The sequence below is a fragment of the Phyllobates terribilis genome, unplaced genomic scaffold (genome assembly GCF_046119375.1).
Source record: "Phyllobates terribilis strain yellow unplaced genomic scaffold, ASM4611937v1 Scaffold_5__5_contigs__length_657084704, whole genome shotgun sequence".
NCBI classification, from domain to species: Eukaryota; Metazoa; Chordata; class Amphibia; order Anura; family Dendrobatidae; genus Phyllobates; species Phyllobates terribilis.
In genome coordinates this window covers 491,042,585-491,061,508 of record NW_027362765.1, presented here as the reverse complement: position 1 = coordinate 491,061,508, position 18,924 = coordinate 491,042,585, and the positions used below count along the sequence as shown (strand labels likewise).

Sequence of the window (18,924 nt, the reverse complement as noted above, 5' to 3'; positions counted from 1 at the left end):
AACTCCCAGATAACTTTGGAGCGCTTCACAGGACCCCCTTTGTGTGTCCTTTGTCTGGCCTTTCTTACCAACCCTTCTGTCCGGCTGCCTCGGGCCTCCTCTTGGTAAACTTGGCGCCAGTTTCCCTGACCCTATGTGGTGCCTTCCTAGCGGGTGTAGCGAGGGGCTGCGCCACATAAAATGTCACAGCCTCCGGTTTCTAGCTGAGGGTCGTTTCCTGCCTGCACTAGTTTCGGGGACCGGTCTCCCCCTTTGGCCTGACCCCTCCACGCAGGTGGATTCGGGCGTCCGCACCCCTGGGATCCCTTCATTCCTCGTTCCTGGAGCCTTCTCCGCTCCTCTTCCTTCCTTCTCCCTCTTCCAGGCCTGGGCCTCTGTTACTAGGCCCGCCTCCGGAGCAGAGCTCATGCAGAGCCCCTGCTCCCTGCCACTTCTGCTCAGACTTCTCTGCACTGAACTAAGATGGTGCCCACCTTTTATACTCCCTTCTCAATGCACCCAGGAACTGCTTCCTCCCTGCTCCTGCACTACAGGGTTCCCCTTCCTCAGTGTTCCCTCCCCCCACTCCAGCCAGGGACAGGGACTGTCGTGCCCATCTCAGAGGCATATTGGTCGCCCTGCCCCACGGCAATGTGGTGTAATGCATGCAGGTGTCGGGTCCTGATCCACACTCCATCCTTACCTGAGAGTGAGATATCACACCTCTGGGTGAGGTGCAATACCTCTGTAGCAACCGAGCCCTCAGGGTGCTACAGTTCCATTTATCTTCAGCCTAGGTGACGTATTGTGATACAGGGCCGTGATTTTGGCTATAAAAGGGTCCCCTAGACCCCTACCCCAAGCTTTTCAAGAGAATCATATATGGCGTGCCAGGAGACTCTATGGAATGCTTTCTCAGCATCCAACGAGAGTATCTAATTACAAATTTTTAACTGCATCTAGCCCAGGAAATACTTTGTGCCTAGTAGCAGTGTCTGCTAGTCAGCGGATTATCCCGGCTGTTAAGCAAGCTACACCACCTGTAGTTTAGACACTTAATTTTTTCAAAGGAAATGCTTCGGGACCATGGGATACTCAGTGAAGAGCATCAGGAGGCACCCCAAGGCATAGGGGCTGGGATTGGCAGTAGGATGCCTTGCGGTGGACAGCCGAGCTCGATCCTTATAAAAGCTTTTTAACTGCAGCAGCTTTAGTGGACGCTACTGGAGCTGGAATTACGCGGCTGCTGGCATGAGACTTGCCCTCCAATAGATCCTTGTAAATGGATTTAAAGTGTATTCATTCAAATTAGAGAGACAATTTAAATTAAAAAGCTTAGAGCTGCCTCCACCACAGGGGGGCTCGCTCGACCCACCAGCGGACAGGCACCAGTATTGGGAGAGGGGGGCTGGCCATCAGGGTTCACCGCGGCTCTGGCACAAACCCGGCGACACGGAGGTGGCACGGGCAGGAGCGGACTGGCCGTGTCGGCTTCTCACTTTTTGGATTTTAGAAGGGTATGACATGCCTATATCTGTGTCTCCCCCTCCTTTTACTCCTCCACCTCTTTTATTTTCGCATGACTATATGTACTTGTCACTTTTCCATGTGTTAGTTATGTCTTCTGAGCAGTTTGTCAGCTTTTGGACACCTTTGAAGGTGTTTTCTATGTGTTTCTATGTGTTTTTGTTTGCCTGCCATTGGTTTTAACGGTTTTAACGGTGTTCGAAGGTGTTCGACGAACAGTTCGACGAACAGTTCGGCGAACACACGGGTGTTCGACGAACCGAACTCGAACACTACGGGGGTGGCTCAACACTACTGTAGATGCAGATAAAAATTATTTTTAATTTGCAACCTGATGGAGGTCAGTATAGATGGACTAATAGAGAAAGTCCCACACACTGCTAGAAGGCCAAATATTTTTTCAGAGGTAGATGCAGAAAAAAAATATATTCAGTTTGCAACCTGATGGAGGTCAGTATAGATGGACTAATAGAGAAAGTCCCACACACTGCTAGAAGGCCAAATATTTTTTCAGAGCTAGATGCAGACAAAAAATTATTTTGAATTTGCAACCTGATGGAGGTCAGTATAGGTGGACTAATAGAACAAGTCCCACACACTGCTAGAAGGCCAAATATTTTTTCAGAGGTAGATGCAGAAAAAAAATATATTCAGTTTGCAACCTGATGGAGGTCAGTATAGATGGACTAATAGAGAAAGTCCCACACACTGCTAGAAGGCCACATATTTTTTCAGAGGTAGATGGAGAAAAAAATATATTCAGTTTGCAACCTGATGGAGGTCTGTATAGATGGATTAATAGAACAAGTCCCACACACAGCTAGAAGCCCAATATTTTTTCAGAGGTAAATGCAGAAAAAAATATATTCAGTTTGCAACCTGATGGAGGTCAGTATAGATGGACTAATACAACAAGTCCCACACACAGCTAGAAGCCCAATATTTTTTCAGAGGTAGATGCAGAAAAAAATGTATTCAGTTTGCAACCTGATGGAGGTCTGTATAGATGGATTAATAGAACAAGTCCCACACACAGCTAGAAGCCCAATATTTTTTCAGAGGTAGATGCAGAAAAAAATATATTCAGTTTGCAACCTGATGGAGGTCACTATAGATGGACTAATACAACAAGTCCCACACACAGCTAGAAGCCCAATATTTTTTCAGAGGTAGATGCAGAAAAAAATATATTCAGTTTGCAACCTGATGGAGGTCTGTATAGATGGATTAATAGAACAAGTCCCACACACAGCTAGAAGCCCAATATTTTTTCAGAGGTAGATGCAGAAAAAAATATATTCAGTTTGCAACCTGATGGAGGTCAGTATAGATGGACTAATACAACAACTCCCACACACAGCTAGAAGCCCAATATGTTTTCAGAGCTAGATGCAGAAAAAAATTATATTCAATTTGCAACCTGATGGAGGTCAGTATAGATGGACTAATAGAATGATGCTATGCCCAAAAGATTTTACTTCACTAGGTGCAGTAAAAAAATTGGTATTCTATACACAGGTGGTATATCTTGCAACACAGATAGGCTACTCCACTGACTAACACACTCTGCAATAGGCCAAAAAGGATTAGCTTTGCTAGATTCAGCCAAATGCTGTGAAAAAAACTTGCACAGCACTGGCACAGACCTGCCTGGCAAAAACTGATAGGAACTGATGTAACCTAGTCCTGAAAAGGACTCCAATTACAATTAGTCTTTACTCCCACAACCTATCTATTTAAGAGCACAGACCTGCCTGATAAAAGTCGTAGGAAATGCTGTAAGCTAGTCCTTAAAAGGACTGCAATCACAACTATTCCCTACTCCCAAGCTATCTGTAGATTTGTGCTAAAATTGGCTTGAAATTAACAAGGTATAGCGCACACAGCAACAGCGGTGCCGTCTAACACGCAGCTGCAGCAGTGAGAAAATGGTGGCGACGAGGAAAATGGCTTGGTCTTATAGGGCAAGGACATGTGACATACACTGCCAATGACACATGCCCTTGCTTGTGTGAAAAAAAGCACTTCGCTCCGTGTGTGCGCTGCTGATAGGCTGACAGATTGCACCTCCCCACTTCAAATGCGGGAAAGAGAAAAAAAAATGGAGATCTTCATTGTTCCTGCAGAGATCCATCCCCTGCCCCTCCCCCCACCCCGCTGTACACTCAAACTGCATATTAACATTAATTTTCAGCATTACTGAGAAAAAATCCAGTTATGATTTTGGTGCACGAACAGTTATCGAACATAACTTCGAACAGCCGAATTTTTCTCAAATTGTTCGTGTTCGCCGAACGGCTCGAACACCGCCCAAAACAGCTCGAATTTGAGATTGGCGAACAGTTCGAGTAGAACAACGCTCATCTCTAGTAACAAGGTACTAAGAAATATGACAAGAATTACAATATTGGAATATAACACAACTTTATTTTCACAAATGAATATTAATAATTGCAAAGGCATTATTAATAATATTGAGGCATACATCATTATTTTAAAGAGATTGTTTGGTCAGAATATATTGATGTCCTGTTCTTAGCTGTTCTGCAGTACCGAGTAGCAGGTACTACACACTGAATGGAGCTCTACAGTGCGGCTCCTTTCAATGTGTTTACATCCGGTCGCCACTGGAGCTTGTAACAACTGATCGGTGTTGTCAGACCCCCATCAATCTGATACTGACAACCTAACTTAAGGATAAGTGATAAATATATTCTGACCAGTCACCCCTTCCATATATATATTTATATACAACTTGATTTTCACAAATTAGTAGTAATCATTTTAAATACTTGAATCCAAAATTGAAAATTACATTATATAAACATATATCCCCGATGCCTTTACTGATTTGTGGGCCATCAACGTTGCGGTATAATGAAGGCATGATGTTATACAGAGCCCACTAATCAGAAGCGATGCCAGGGATGCTGCCAGGCAAGAGTAGGTTCGATGGGCTCTGGATCAGAGGACTACTGAAGTGGCCACTCAACCAGGGCCTTGCGTATCAATTCTACAATCTATATTTTAAACATATAAATTATGCATTTCTATAAATTACAGTAATAAAGTGCTCTCATTATATATTAATTATGCTCTAATGCTTAACATTATGAAGTAGTCTGTGTCAATATAGCACAGCAGCAAATACCATTTTACGTATGATATATGTTCATTTTTATATGTTTGTATTTCCTTATATAAAGTGCAGTCCTATGCCAAACATCAACGTTGTATGAAATGTAAGTATATGTACATGTTTTTCAATAGCTTAACTATTATTTGATAACTTGGTGGATTTTGCTGTTATATATTGAGCAAACTAAACAAAATATCACTCCAAACGTAGTTAAATAAATAATTTTAGATATAGTTCAACCATGTGGGTCCTGAATAATTAAAACCCCTCTTTCGCTCACCTTCCCCCTCATAGGATTTTACAGAAACATTGAAAAAATCACTACAGTCGCATCCCCCTAATTGCCCCAATGCATGTTTAGTATTTAGTTGTTCTTAGTAGATACCGGTAAATTACTTGAAGATTTAAATATTTATGAAGGGAAATAAAATGTAAGTTTAATTATACAATATCTCTGTTCTACTTTACTTTTACTTTCATATCATCAGCTTTAGCGCACAGAGCTCGCTGACATATTCCTCATTGTATGGATCATATTTCAAGGCTTTTTCATAGCAATCAATTGCATCATTTCTTTCTTCATTAGTTTTATGGACAAAGCCAAGCAAAGCGTAACCCTCAGCGTCCTCCATATCATTCCTAATCTTCTTTATAGAAATTCTTCTTAGAGCCTTTTCACTCCACTCTCTCTCTTGTTTGGGTACAGAGATCTGCAAACTTTTTTTATAGCAGTCGATGGCTTCAGATTCAGACCTCATACAGTATTCTTTAAACCGTCCATAATTTAAGTATATTTGCTGCTTCTCCTCATCTATAAGATTGGTAAATGCCAAAACAGTTTGAAAGCTCTCTTCTGCTTTTTCATATTCCTTTGCTTCACTATACATATTGGCTAAGTCTACATATGCATACACAAATGTTTTCTTGTGCTCCACCGTCTTCTCAAAGTGAAAGAGGGCATTTTGGATGAGGTCATCTAATTCCGTTGAGTATATTTGTCTGTTATAGATGTTCCCATATCCAAGTGACTTTTTGGTATCTAAATATTTTCTCTTGTAACATAGTCCAATCTGATGATGTAAAAATCCAGAAGTTGGGATGAGATCTACTGCGGTTTTAAGGACGCGCAAGGCCTCATCTACCATCTTACCTCTTCTGTAAAACTTTGCAACATATCGGAGCAAATATGGAAGGTTTGGGGCTTGTTCTAAGGCTTCTGCTATATATATTTTTCCCTCACCAGTTCTGTCTAGGTCTTGCAGCTTTAATGCAAGCAGTGCCTTCACCACGGGATCATTTGGATTCTTCTCTACTGCATTTTTCAATAACTGTAAAGATTTGCAATCTGATGCAGGACATTTTCTGCCATTGAAACCTTCCAGTCTATAGACCACTGTTGCATATCCAGTGATCCACTCAGGATCTTCTGGCTCTAGCTCTAAAGCTTTCTTAAAACATTGTTTTGCTTCTTCATAATATTGTCCACAAAATTTTAGCAGTGACCAGCCTTTTTCCCCATAGATTGCTGCTATGTCTTGTGGACCTTTCAGTTCTTTATAAATCTGCTCTACTTTATCTATATATTTCTGAGAATCTTCATACTGCTTCATGTAGTAGTACACCCATGCATAATTTCCATATGTCACCAAATATTGTTGGTCAGCCCCATCCGGATTGTTCTTGTTAATCGCTTCTTCTGCTTTCTCCAAAGTAGTAATAGCTTTTGTGTAGTCTTTTCTGAGATGCATCACATAGGCCAGGAAATTGTATACCATGTATTTGTTCTTGGTGACAAGAAATGTCAGTTGGTCGTACAATCTGTCTTCTAGTTCATCCGGGTCTGTGTCCTGTAGAAGAAGTTTCCAAGTGAAGTGACATTTAAGTTGTAGTAAACCCAGCTTCAACGCCTCCTTTGATGACCCACTGTGATAGAAAATAAGAGAGTGGATTGGCATTAGTAATTGATTAAAGATAGATATTATTTATATGCAAAAATATACTGCAGTATATAATATACTATACATATGAGTAGCTTGATGTGCATTCAAATTGATTGAGAAATATAGGGGAAGATTATTATTGTTCTCTTACTTGCTGGATACACTTCCTGTCTATGGTTCAAAACTGCTTAAAGACGATATTTCACCAAATTTTTCAACTGGAACTTTGAACTGGACACATGATGTAATAGAGACTGCAGAGCGGAATAAAATTATATATATATATATATATATATATATATATATATATATATATATATATATATATATACAGTACAGACGAAAAAGTTTGGACACACCTTCTCATTTAAAGATTTTTCTGTATTTTCATGACTTTGAAAAGTGTACATTCACACTGAAGGCATCAAAACTATGAATTAACACATGTGGAATTATGTACTTAACAAAAAAGTGTGAAACAACTGAAAATATGTCTTATATTCTAGGTTCTTCAAAGCAGCCACCTTTTGCTTTGATGACTGCTTTGCACACTCTTGGCATTCTCTTGACGAGCTTCAAGAGGTAGTCACCGGAAATGGTCTTCCAACAATCTTGAAGGAGTTCCCAGAGATGCTTAGCACTTGTTGGCCCTTTTGCCTTCACTCGGCGGTCTAGCTCACCCCAAACCATCTCGATTGGGTTCAGGTCTGGTGACTTTGGAGGCCAGGTCATCTGGCGTAGCACCCCTACAACTATGCAGATGCAGCCATATAGCCTCATTCAAGTGTCCCTGTATAATATACGTCTGAATGAGTCGTTACATTAAGCAGAGCCATGCATCTAATCCCATCATGTGTGATTCAATCTGCTGACCCATGGATCTGACCTCATCATATGTGATACGGTCCACTGACCCTTACATCTAATCCCATCATGTGTGATGCGGTTGGCTGAGCCCTGTTTCTAATCTCATCCTGTGTGATACACTCCGTGCACGAAATTCCATTCTGTGTGGAACACTCTGTGTATCTAACCCCATCCTGTGGGGTACACTTCATATATCTAACCCCATCCTGTGTGGTACACACTGTGTATCTAATCCTATCCTGTGTTATACACTCCACTGAGCCCTGTATCTAACCCCATACTGTGTGATACACTCCGCAAAACCCTGTATCTAATCTCATCATGTGAGATACAGTCCGCTGAGCCCACATTTCTAATCTCATCCCGTGTGGTAAACTCCATTTATCTAAACCCATCCTATATGGTACATTCAGTGCATCTAATCCCAACCTGTTTGATCCACTCCACTGAGCTGTGTATTTATCCCCATTCTGTGTGGTACACTCTTTGCATCTAATCTCATCCTGTGTGATACACTCCACTGAGCCCTGTATCTACCCCATCCTGTGTGATACAGTTCACTGAGCTCTGTACTTAATATTATTATGTGTGATACACTATGCTGAGCCCTGTATCTAATCCCATCCTGTATGATACACTCTGTATATTTAATCCCATCCTGAGTGATACCCTCTGCTGAGCTCTGTAACTAATCCCATCATGTGTGATACACTCCACTGAGGTCTGTATCTAACCATATCCTGTGTGATACACTCCGTGTATCTAATACCATCCTGTTTGATATACTCCATTGAGCCCTGCATACAATCCCATCCTATGTGATACATTCTGTGTATCTAATCCCATCCTGTGTGATAAACTCTGCTGAGCCCTGTACCTAATTGTTTAATCTGTGATACAGTACACTGAGACCTGTATCTAATCCAATCCTGTGTGATAGACTCTGTTGAGCCCTGTATCTAATCCCATCCAGTTTAATATATGTCATCGAGCGCTATATCTAATCCCATCCTGGATGGTACAGTCCGCTGAGCCCTGTATCTAATCCCAACATGTATGATACATGGAGTGTATCTATTCCCGGTGTAACAGGTTGTAGTATACCCTGGGGTAAAAAATGGCATCTAAAATCTATTATCTCATTTACAAGGGCTCATAAAATAGAGGGGTATATTCTGGAGGGGTATAGTTTGGCCTATGCCAGTTTATTCCCCGGGACACCAGAGGAAGCGGCAGTAGGTGAGTATATTAATACACTTACACTACATCACATGCATATACATACACATTTAATAAAAAATATAGATGGGAGTGCTTCTTTAAAGGGAACTTGTCTCCGGAAAAAACGCTATTAAAAAATGTTTGTTTCGCCATTTTGCGAGACATATGGTTCATTAAGAAAAGCATTGTGTTTGTCAGCCGTAATGAACAGGGGAGCTGGAGAAAGATCCGCCTCATTCATTTAGAGGCACAAATCACTTAAAGGGAACTTGTCACCAGAAAAACGCTATTAACCTGCAGATATGGAGTTAGTCTGCGGGTTAGTAGCGTTATTAATCTGCCTGGTGCCTGCAATTAGCTGAACGCTGTAGGAAGAGAATGAACTTTATTCCCTCTGGCAGCGTTCCAGTTTCAGTGACAGGGGTGGCGTTGATGCGGGTTCTGACATTGCTCCACTGCTCTGAGTATACACCGCGCCCACGGCACTGACTGACAGTCGGCCCCAATATACAGCCAGTGTCAGTCAGGGCAGGGGGTGCGGTTACATCCACCGTTCTCTATACTCATGACTGTGACTGAAACTGGAACACTGCCGGAGGGAATAGTTCATTTTCTCCTCGCAGTGTTCAACTAAGTACAGGCGTCGGGCAGCATAATAACACTATTAACCGCATATCTGCAGGTCAATAGTGTTTTTTTCTGGTGACAGGTTCCCTTTAAGTGGTGTGTGCCTCTTAATGAATTAGGCAGATCTTACTTCAGCTGCCTCGTTCATTAGCACAAAGCTATTATTAATGCATCAGGCCCTATATGTCTCAAAAAATGGCAAAATAAATTTTTTTTTTAAAATTGTAAAGCAGAAAAGTATATACTGTAACTTTGGTATTTCTGTATTTGTACTGACCCATAAAATAAAGGTAAAGGGAATCTATCAGCAGGTTTTTGCTATCTCATCTGAGAGCAGCATGATGTAGGAAAAGAGACCCTGATTCCAACGATGAATCACTTAGTATACTGGGTGCAGCAATTGTGACATAATCAGTGTTATTAGATGCAGCAGAGCTGAGAAAGCTAACCCCACCCACATCACAGGTATCTATGTACATAGTATATTGACAGTGAGCTGCTTACCAGGGGGCGTGGTCGGACCAGGGCTCATGTGCCATGTAGTCCAGGCAGTAATAATCCTTGTGATAAAACCTTCATTGTATGTAAACAACAGCACACAGCCAAAACAGTGACACATCATTGAAACCTGTGTATGAGCCCCTACCTCATGCTGCTCTCAGATTGCTTAGCAAAACCTGCTGACTAGTGTTGAGCGATACCTTCCGATATCAGGAAATATCGTATCGGATTGGATCGGGCCGATACCCAAAAAGTATCGGATATCGCCGATTCCGATACCGGAAACCAATGCAAGTCAATGGGACACAAATATCGGAATGAAAATAAACCCTTTCTTTCCTTGTAGGTTAATTCTACATGAAGTAAAACAACTAAGAATAATGTAGAATGACATGAAAAGCCGGCAATTCATCAGCGGCATTCACCGGTACCCGACAATTTACAACAGAAAGAATAGAGCTTCACACATAGATTAGATAGATAGAAACATGTCAGTCACATATATATGAAGTACAGTGACAGTGTTGCTTACTGTACTTGTCATTTAGTGTAAAGGATTTATTAAAAAAAATATTAGTGTTTTCGTGCACCGTCTCTTTAAAAAAGCCGGCCGGCAATTCAGCATCTGTACCCGACAATTTATAACAGACAGAATAGAGCTTCACACATAGATTAGATAGATAGAAACATGTCAGTCACATATATAAGAAGTACAGTGACAGTGTTGCTTACAGAACTTGTCATTTAGTGTAAAGGATTTATTTAAAAAAATAATAGTGTTTTCATGCACCGTCTCTTTAAGAAAGCCGGCCGGCAATTCAGCATCTGTACCCGACAATTTAGAATAGAAGGAATAGAGAATCACACATAGATTAGATAGATAGAAACATGTCAGTCACATATATATGAAGTACAGTGACAGTGTTGATTACTGTACTTGTCATTTAGTGTTAAAATAAAGGATTTATTTAAAAAAAAATTGGCGTGGGGTTCCCCTTAATTTTAGGCTCTAGCGGAGGTTAAGCAGACAGCTGGGGCAAATGTTTGAAGCCTGGGAAGGGGGTAATACCCACGGAGCTTCCCAGGCTACTAATATCAGCCCCCAGCTGAATACCTAGCCTTTACTAGCTATTAAAATGGGGGACCCCCCCAAAAAAATGACGTGGGGTCCCCCCTAATTTAATAGCTAGCACAGGCTAGGCAGACAGCTGGGGGCTGATATTAATAGCCCAGGAAGGGTGCCATGAATATTGGCCCCCTCCCAGGCTAGAAACACCAGCCGTCAGCCGCCCCAGAAATGGCGCATCCATAGGATGCGCCAATTCTGGCACTTAGCCTCGCTCTTCCACGCTGCCCTGGTGCGGTGGCAGGGGGTAATAGGGTTGGGGTTGATGTCAGCTTATAATGCCAGCTGACATCAAGCCCAGGTTAGTAATGGAGAGGCGTCTATAAGACACCCCCATTACTAACCCCATAGTCAAAGTTAAAAGAAAACACAAACACCCAGAGTAAAGTCCTTTAATTGAAATAAAGACACAATTCTTTATTGTTCTAAATTAAACCATACTTACCATCACGCCCATTCCAGCTGAAGCCAACGATCTCCTGCAATAAAAGTAAAATAATAAAGCAACCTCATCCTTACCTTTCGATGGTTCCCAGGACAGCTCCAGCTCTGCTACATCGAGATGACAGGCTGGACCGCAGCAGAACGCCGCCATCCAGCCTGTCATCCCGCAGACACTGAGAAGAGCAGGCATGCTTGCGCTCCTCAGTGTCTCTCTGTGACGTCATCCAGATGAGCCGAGTTCATGTCCAATGAACTCAGCTCACCTCATGCACGTCACTGACAGCGTGGGAAAATTCTCCTGCACTCAGCGCTTCAGCGTGAGAATTCTCCCACGCTGTCAGTGACATACATGAGGTGAGGTCATGTCCAATGAACTCAGCTCACCTCATGCACGTCACTGACAGCGTGGGAAAATTCTCACGCTGAAGTGCTGAGTGCAGGAGAATTTTCCCACGCTGTCAGTGACGTACATGAAGTGAGCGGAGTTCATTGGACATGACCTCGGCTCATCTGGATGCCGTCACAGCCAGACACTGAGGAGTGGAAGTATGCCTGCGCTTCTCAGTGTCTGCGGGATGACAGGATGGATGGCAGCGTTCTGCTGCGGTCCAGCCTGTCATCTCGATGTAGCAGAGCTGAAGCTGTCATGGGAACCATGGAAAGGTAAGGATGAGGTTGCTTTATTATTTTACTTTTATTGCAGGAGATCGTTGGCTTCAGCTGGAATGGGCGTGATGGTAAGTATGGTTTAATTTAGAACAATAAAGAATTGTGTGTTTATTTCAATTAAAGGACTTTTTTCTGGGTGTTGTGTTTTTTTAAATACTTTACTAGAAATTCATGGTGGTCATGTCTAATATTGGCGTGACCCCATGAATTTTGGGCTTAGGGCCAGCTGATAATGCCAAGCTGGCCTTAACCCCTTTATTACCCAGTGAGCCACCGCACCAGGGCCCTGGATGAGTTGGGTACAGCGCCAGAAGATGGCGCTTCTATGAACGCGCCATTTTCTGGGGCGGCTGCGGACTGCAATTTGCAGCGGGGGTGGCCCAGAAAGCTTGGGTCTCCCTGCGCTGCGGATTCCAGCCCCCAGCTGCCTAGTTGTATCTGGCTGGGCACAAAAATAGGGCGAAGCCCCACGCATTTTTTTTTTAAATTATTTCATGAAATTCATGGAATAATTAAGAAAAAAAGGGCTTCCCTATATTGTTGTGTCCGGCCAGGTACAAATAGGCAGCTGGTGGTTGGGGGCAGCCTGTTCCTGCCTGCTGTACCTGGCTGGACACAAATATAGGGCGAAGCCCCACGTCAATTTTTTTTAAAATAAGTCCTTTATTTTAACACTAAATGACATTTGAGGAGTTAATAAAGATGCAGTCCCTAAATTATTATTTATTTTTTAATTAATTTTTCCCAAAACTTTTGACGTGGGCTTCGCCATATTTTTGTATGCCAGCCAGGTACAGCATCCAGCTTCTATGAACGCGCCATTTTCCGGGGTGGCTGCGCACTGCAATTTTCAGCGGGGGGAGGGGGGGGGCAGAAAGCTTGGGCCTCCCTGCGCTGCAGATTCCATCCCCCAGCTGCCTAGTTGTACCTGGCTGGACACAAAAATAGGGAGAAGCTTCACGTATTTTTTTTTTTTAATTATTTCATGAAATTCATGAAATAATTAAGAAAAAAAGGGCTTCCCTATATTGTTGTGTCCAACCAGGTACAAATAGGCAGCTGGTGGTTGGGGGCAGCCCGTTCCTGCCTGCTGTACCTGGCTGGACACAAATATAGTGCGAAGCCCCACGTCAATTTTTTTTAAATCATTTCAGGAAATTCATGAAATAATTTAAAAAAATTGATGTGGGGCTTCGCCCTATATTTGTGTCCAGTCAGGTACAGCAGGCAGGAACGGGCTGCCCCCAACCACCAGCAGCCTATTTGTACCTAGCCGGACACAACAATATAGGGAAGCCCTTTTTTTCTGAATTATTCCATGAATTTCATGAATTTAAAAAAAAAAAAACGTGGAGCTTCGCCCTATTTTTGTGTCCAGCCAGGTACAACTAGGCAGCTGGGGGCTGGAATCTGCAGCGCAGGGAGGCCCAAGCTTTCTGGGCCCCACCCGCTGCAAATTGCAGTCCGCAGCCGCCCCGGAAAATGGCGCGTTCATAGAAGCGCCATCTTCTGGCGCTGTACCCAACTCATCCAGGGCCCTGATGCGGTGGCTCACTGGGTAATAAAGGGGTTAAGGCCAGCTTGGCATTATCAGCTGGCCCTAAGCCCGAAATTCATGGGGTCACGCCAATATTAGACATGACCACCATGAATTTCTAGTAAAGTATTTAAAAAAAACACAAACACCCAGAAAAAAGTCCTTTAATTGAAATAAACACACAATTCTTTATTGTTCTAAATTAAACCATACTTACCATCACGCCCATTCCAGCTGAAGCCAACGATCTCCTGCAATAAAAGAAAAATAATAAAGCAACCTCATCCTTACCTTTCCATGGCTCCCACGACGGCTCCAGCTCTGCTACATCGAGATGACAGGCTGGACCGCAGCAGAACGCTGCCATCCAGCCTGTCATCCCGCAGACACTGAGAAGCGCAGGCATACTTCCACTCCTCAGTGTCTGGCTGTGACGGCATCCAGATGAGCCGACAATGAACTCGGCTCACCTCATGTACGTCACTGACAGCGTGGGAGAATTCTCCTGCACTCAGCGCTTCAGCGTGAGAATTTTCCCACGCTGTCAGTGACGTGCATGAGGTGAGGTCATGTCCCATGAACTCGGCGCACCTCATGCACGTCACTGACAGCGTGGGAGAATTCTCACGCTGAAGCGCTGAGTGCAGGAGAATTTTCCCACGCTGTCAGTGACGTGCATGAGGTGAGCTGAGTTCATTGGACATGACCTCGGCTCATCTGGATGACGTCACAGAAAGACACTGAGGAGCGCAAGCATGCCTGCGCTTCTCAGTGTCCGCGGGATGACAGGCTGGATGGCAGCGTTCTGCTGCGGTCCAGCCTGTCATCTCGATGTAGCAGAGCTGAAGCTGTCCTGGGAACCATGGAAAGGTAAGGATGAGGTTGCTTTATTATTTTACTTTTATTGCAGGAGATCGTTGGCTTCAGCTGGAATGGGTGTGGCGGTAAGTATGGTTTAATTTAGAACAATAAAGAATTGTGTCTTTATTTCAATTAAAGGACTTTTTTCTGGGTGTTTGTGTTTTTTTTAAATACTTTACTAGAAATTCATGGCGGTCATGTCTAATATTGGCGTGACCCCATGAATTTCGGGCTTAGGGCCAGCTGATAATGCCAAGCTGGCCTTAACCCCTTTATTACCCAGTGAGCCACCGCACCAGGGCCCTGGATGAGTTGGGTACAGCGCCAGAAGATGGCGCTTCTATGAACGCGCCATTTTCCGGGGCGGCTGCGGACTGCAATTTGCAGCGGGTGGGACCCAGAAAGCTTGGGTCTCCCTGCGCTGCAGATTCCAGCCCCCAGCTGCCTAGTTGTACCTGGCTGGACACAAAAATAGGGCGAAGCGCCACACATTTTTTTTTTTAATTATTTCATGAAATTCATGGAATAATTAAGAAAAAAAGGGCTTCCCTATATTGTTGTGTCCGGCTAGGTACAAATAGGCAGCTGGTGGTTGGGGGCAGCCCGTTCCTGCCTGCTGTACCTGGCTGGACACAATTATAGGGCGAAGCCCCACATAATTTTTTTTTAATTATTTCATGAATTTCCTGAAATAATTAAAAAAAAATTGACGTGGGGCTTCACACTATATTTGTGTCCAGCCAGGTACAGCAGGCAGGAACGGGCTGCCCCCAACCACCAGCTGCCTATTTGTACCTAGCCGGACACAACAATATAGGGAAGCCCTTTTTTTCTTAATTATTCCATGAATTTCATGAAATAATTAAAAAAAAAAAAACGTGGAGCTTCTCCCTATTTTTGTGTCCAGCCAGGTACAACTAGGCAGCTGGGGGATGGAATCTGCAGCGCAGGGAGGCCCAAGCTTTTTGCCCTCCCCCCCCCCGCTGAAAATTGCAGTCCGCGGCCGCCCCGGAAAATGGCGCGTTCATAGAAGCTGGATGCTGTACCTGGCTGGCATACAAAAATATGGCGAAGCCCACGTCAAAAGTTTTGGGAAAAATTTATTAAAAAATAAATAATAATTTAGGGACTGCATCTTTATTAAGTCCTCAAATGTCATTTAGTGTTAAAATAAAGGATTTATTTAAAAAAAAAATGGCGTGGGATCCCCCATAATTTTAGTCTCTAGCGGAGGTTAAGCAGACGGCTGGGGCAGATGTTTGAAGCCTGGGAAGGGGGTAAAACCCACGGAGCTTCCCAGGCTACTAATATCAGCCCCCAGCTGAATACCTAGCCTTTACTAGCTATTAAAATGGGGGACCCCCCAAAAAAAAATGACGTGGGGTCCCCTCTATTTTAATAGCTAGCAAAGGCTAGGCAGACAGCTGGGGGCTGATATTAATAGCTCAGGAAGGGTGCCATGAATATTGGCCCCCTCCCAGGCTAGAAACACCAGCCGTCAGCCGCCCCAGAAATGGCGCATCCTTAGGATGCGCCAATTCTGGCACTTAGCCTCGCTCTTCCACGCTGCCCTGGTGCGGTGGCAGGGGGTAATAGTGGTGGGGTTCATGTCAGCGCCAGCTGCCATGAAGCCCAGGTTAGTAATGATGGCCGTCTATATGACACCCCCATTACTAACCTACAAAGTGTTAAAAAGAAAAAACACACTACACCCAGAAAAAATAATTTATTTGAAATAAAACACCATTTTATTTAATTCTTAGTTTACTAAAAAAAAAATAGTTACCTGTCCACGTTCCTGCGCTGATCTCCCATGCACAGCTGTCACATCTGGAGATGGTGACAGCTGTGCATGGCTGCTGTAAGCTCAGGCTGCCGGGAACACGTCCGCTCCCGGCAGCGGGAGCCACTGACTGAGGTCACCGGAGTGCATTCAGGCAGCGCAGCTCCGGAGACCTCCTTTACGGCAGTGCTGTACCGTGGGAATTTCTCACGATACAGCAGTGCCGTAAAGGAGCTAACCGGAGCAGCGCTGCCTGAACTCCGGTGAACCCTTACGGCCCCGTCATTCTAGCGGCGGCAGCGGTTCAGAGCGGTCACATTCTATGTGGCTGCTCTGAACTGGAGATCTTCGTGGGACACTCGTGGACTACTACGGAGGGGTAAGGATAAGGTTGTGGTTTATTATTTTATATTTTATTACAGGAGATCGATGGCTTCGGGGAATTAGGTGTCTTGGTGAGTATAGGTGTAGTTTTTTATTTTTTACTTTATTTCAGGTGGCGATCGGCGGGGACAGGTAATGTATGAACTAATTTCTTTTAGGTAACCACTGGCCACCAATGACATGTTTTTAACATTTATTGGGGACACAGTAGGGCAATTTAAATAGCAGGATCAGGCTGATGGGAACTACTGCTCCCATCGAGCTGATCCTGCTGGCAGGAGTGGACGGGGGACAGACATAGGCCGATGGGAGTAGTAGTGTCACATCGGCCTATGTCTGCCCGCACACACACCCGCACACACCCGCACACACACACACCCCGCACACACACACACCCCGCACACACACACACACACACCCCGCACACACACACACACACACCCCGCACACACACACACACACACCCCGCACACACACCCGCACACACACCCGCACACACACACCCCGCACACACACACACCCCGCACACACACACACCCCGCGCACACACACACACACACACACACACACCCCGCACACACTAATCATGACGGGTCTGGGAGGTGAGGCTGACCTGTGCGGCCGTGGGAAAGTTCATGTGAGTTCATGCAGTCAAGCATGAACTCACATGAACCCTCTGAGGGCACCGCGGCTACTTCAAATGAACAGCTGATCGGCATCACCTGATACCTCAGCTGTTCATTTGAAATAACCGGCGGGAAAGCGCAGCACAGAACGGGAAAGCCGGCGGTGAAGTCTTTTCACTGCCGGCTTCCCCGCCCGGGTCCTTCGCTCCTTGGTGCTGCGCTCCCCGCCCGGTCCTAATTTACGATCGGGATGGGAGGTGGCGAGGGGAGCGGAGGATCGGGGTGGGAGGCTGCGGGGAAGCAGTATGGGGCTGTGTGATTGTTTAAAAGCCGGCGGCTTTTTACCGCGCGCCGGCTTTTAAACAATCAGGAGAATTCTCCCACGCTGGGATGGCATTCTGATGACAAGCTGGATCGCAGCTGAGCGCTGCCACCCAGCTTGTCATCCTTCACAGACACTGCAGAGCGCAGGCATTATGGGAACTTCCGATTCCGGTATTCGATATTATAAAAGTATCGGAATTAAGTATCGGAATTCCGATACAGTGAATATCGGCCGATACCCGATATTTCAGTATCGGAATGCTCAACACTACTGCTGACATATTCCCTTTAATGGCTAAAAATCTTTTATTTTCCAAGTACATCTATATAGTAAATCTAATAGTTTCATAAAAAATAAAACAACTTTGCAACAAACATGCCTTCATATGACTATTGACTAAAATAAATAAAAAGATTATGACTCTTCAAAGGAAAAACAGAAAGTGAAAAAAAAATGGCTGCACGAGAACAGTTACAGGTTGTCAAACTTGAACCTAAGTTTTGCATTCCACAACAATACACACCCAATGAAACTCCATCCGTTATGAGTGACATAATTGTAATTCTCAATTAACCTCTGATCCTATGAGAAATCTTTTTGTTCCACCAACCTGAGTCTGCGTTCTACAATTATGCCATCAGACTGAATGATGATGTCTGCCAAATACATGACAGCTGAAACTTGACATTGAATCATATTAAGCAGTAAAATATAAAGCACATCCCTACCAGCATTCTCATTAGACATGGCATCTTGGGGGTTAATAAACAAAACCTTCAGTAAAAATAATATTCACCTCATTTTGTTTTAGGTCCCTCTGTCTCTCAACTTCAATGGATGAGGAAGCTTTACAAATGCAATAGAGGGGTATTGTCTCTGTGCTTTTATAGCATGGTAATCATTGGAGGGGAGCTCAACATCATCAGGAGGAGGAGGAGAGTAGGGAGAAATGAAACTGTTCAGAGAGCGAAGAAACAGAAAGAGACTGATGTTATTCAGCAAAGACTGGAAGCTGAAAAAAGTTATGTGAGCAAACTAATGATGATGCTGGTATTCATTGTGCTGGTACTTGCCTTATACAAAGGTGAACATTAGGTTTTCCTGCACCCCCTCCCATACACAGCTTAAAGGGATTCGTGGACATATTATTTTTTCTTACTTAAATGCATGCAATTGGGGTTAAAAATCATTTTTGCAATTGGGTTTCATTAAAAAATGGTGACCGTTTGCCTCCTATAGACAATGCATTAAGCTTCCTTCACACGTCTATGTTTACAGTCTGTTTTTTTCCATGAATACCATATGTATCCATTATAACCTATGGTGCTATGCACATGTCCATGTTTTTACATGGACCGTATATACAGT

General features: G+C 44.0%; 1 protein-coding gene across 1 annotated transcript; it reads right to left on the bottom strand.

Moving 5' to 3' along the window:
* Positions 1-3,987: 3,987 nt before the first annotated feature.
* LOC141271285 (interferon-induced protein with tetratricopeptide repeats 5-like) lies at positions 3,988-18,485 on the bottom strand. Its single transcript, XM_073681403.1, has 2 exons — positions 18,353-18,485; positions 3,988-6,568 (listed from the first exon to the last, which is right to left on the bottom strand). The coding sequence occupies exons 1-2, from the start codon at positions 18,355-18,357 to the stop codon at positions 5,122-5,124; spliced, it is 1,452 nt and encodes a 483-aa protein (XP_073537504.1). The 5' UTR covers positions 18,358-18,485; the 3' UTR covers positions 3,988-5,121.
* Positions 18,486-18,924: the final 439 nt, after the last annotated feature.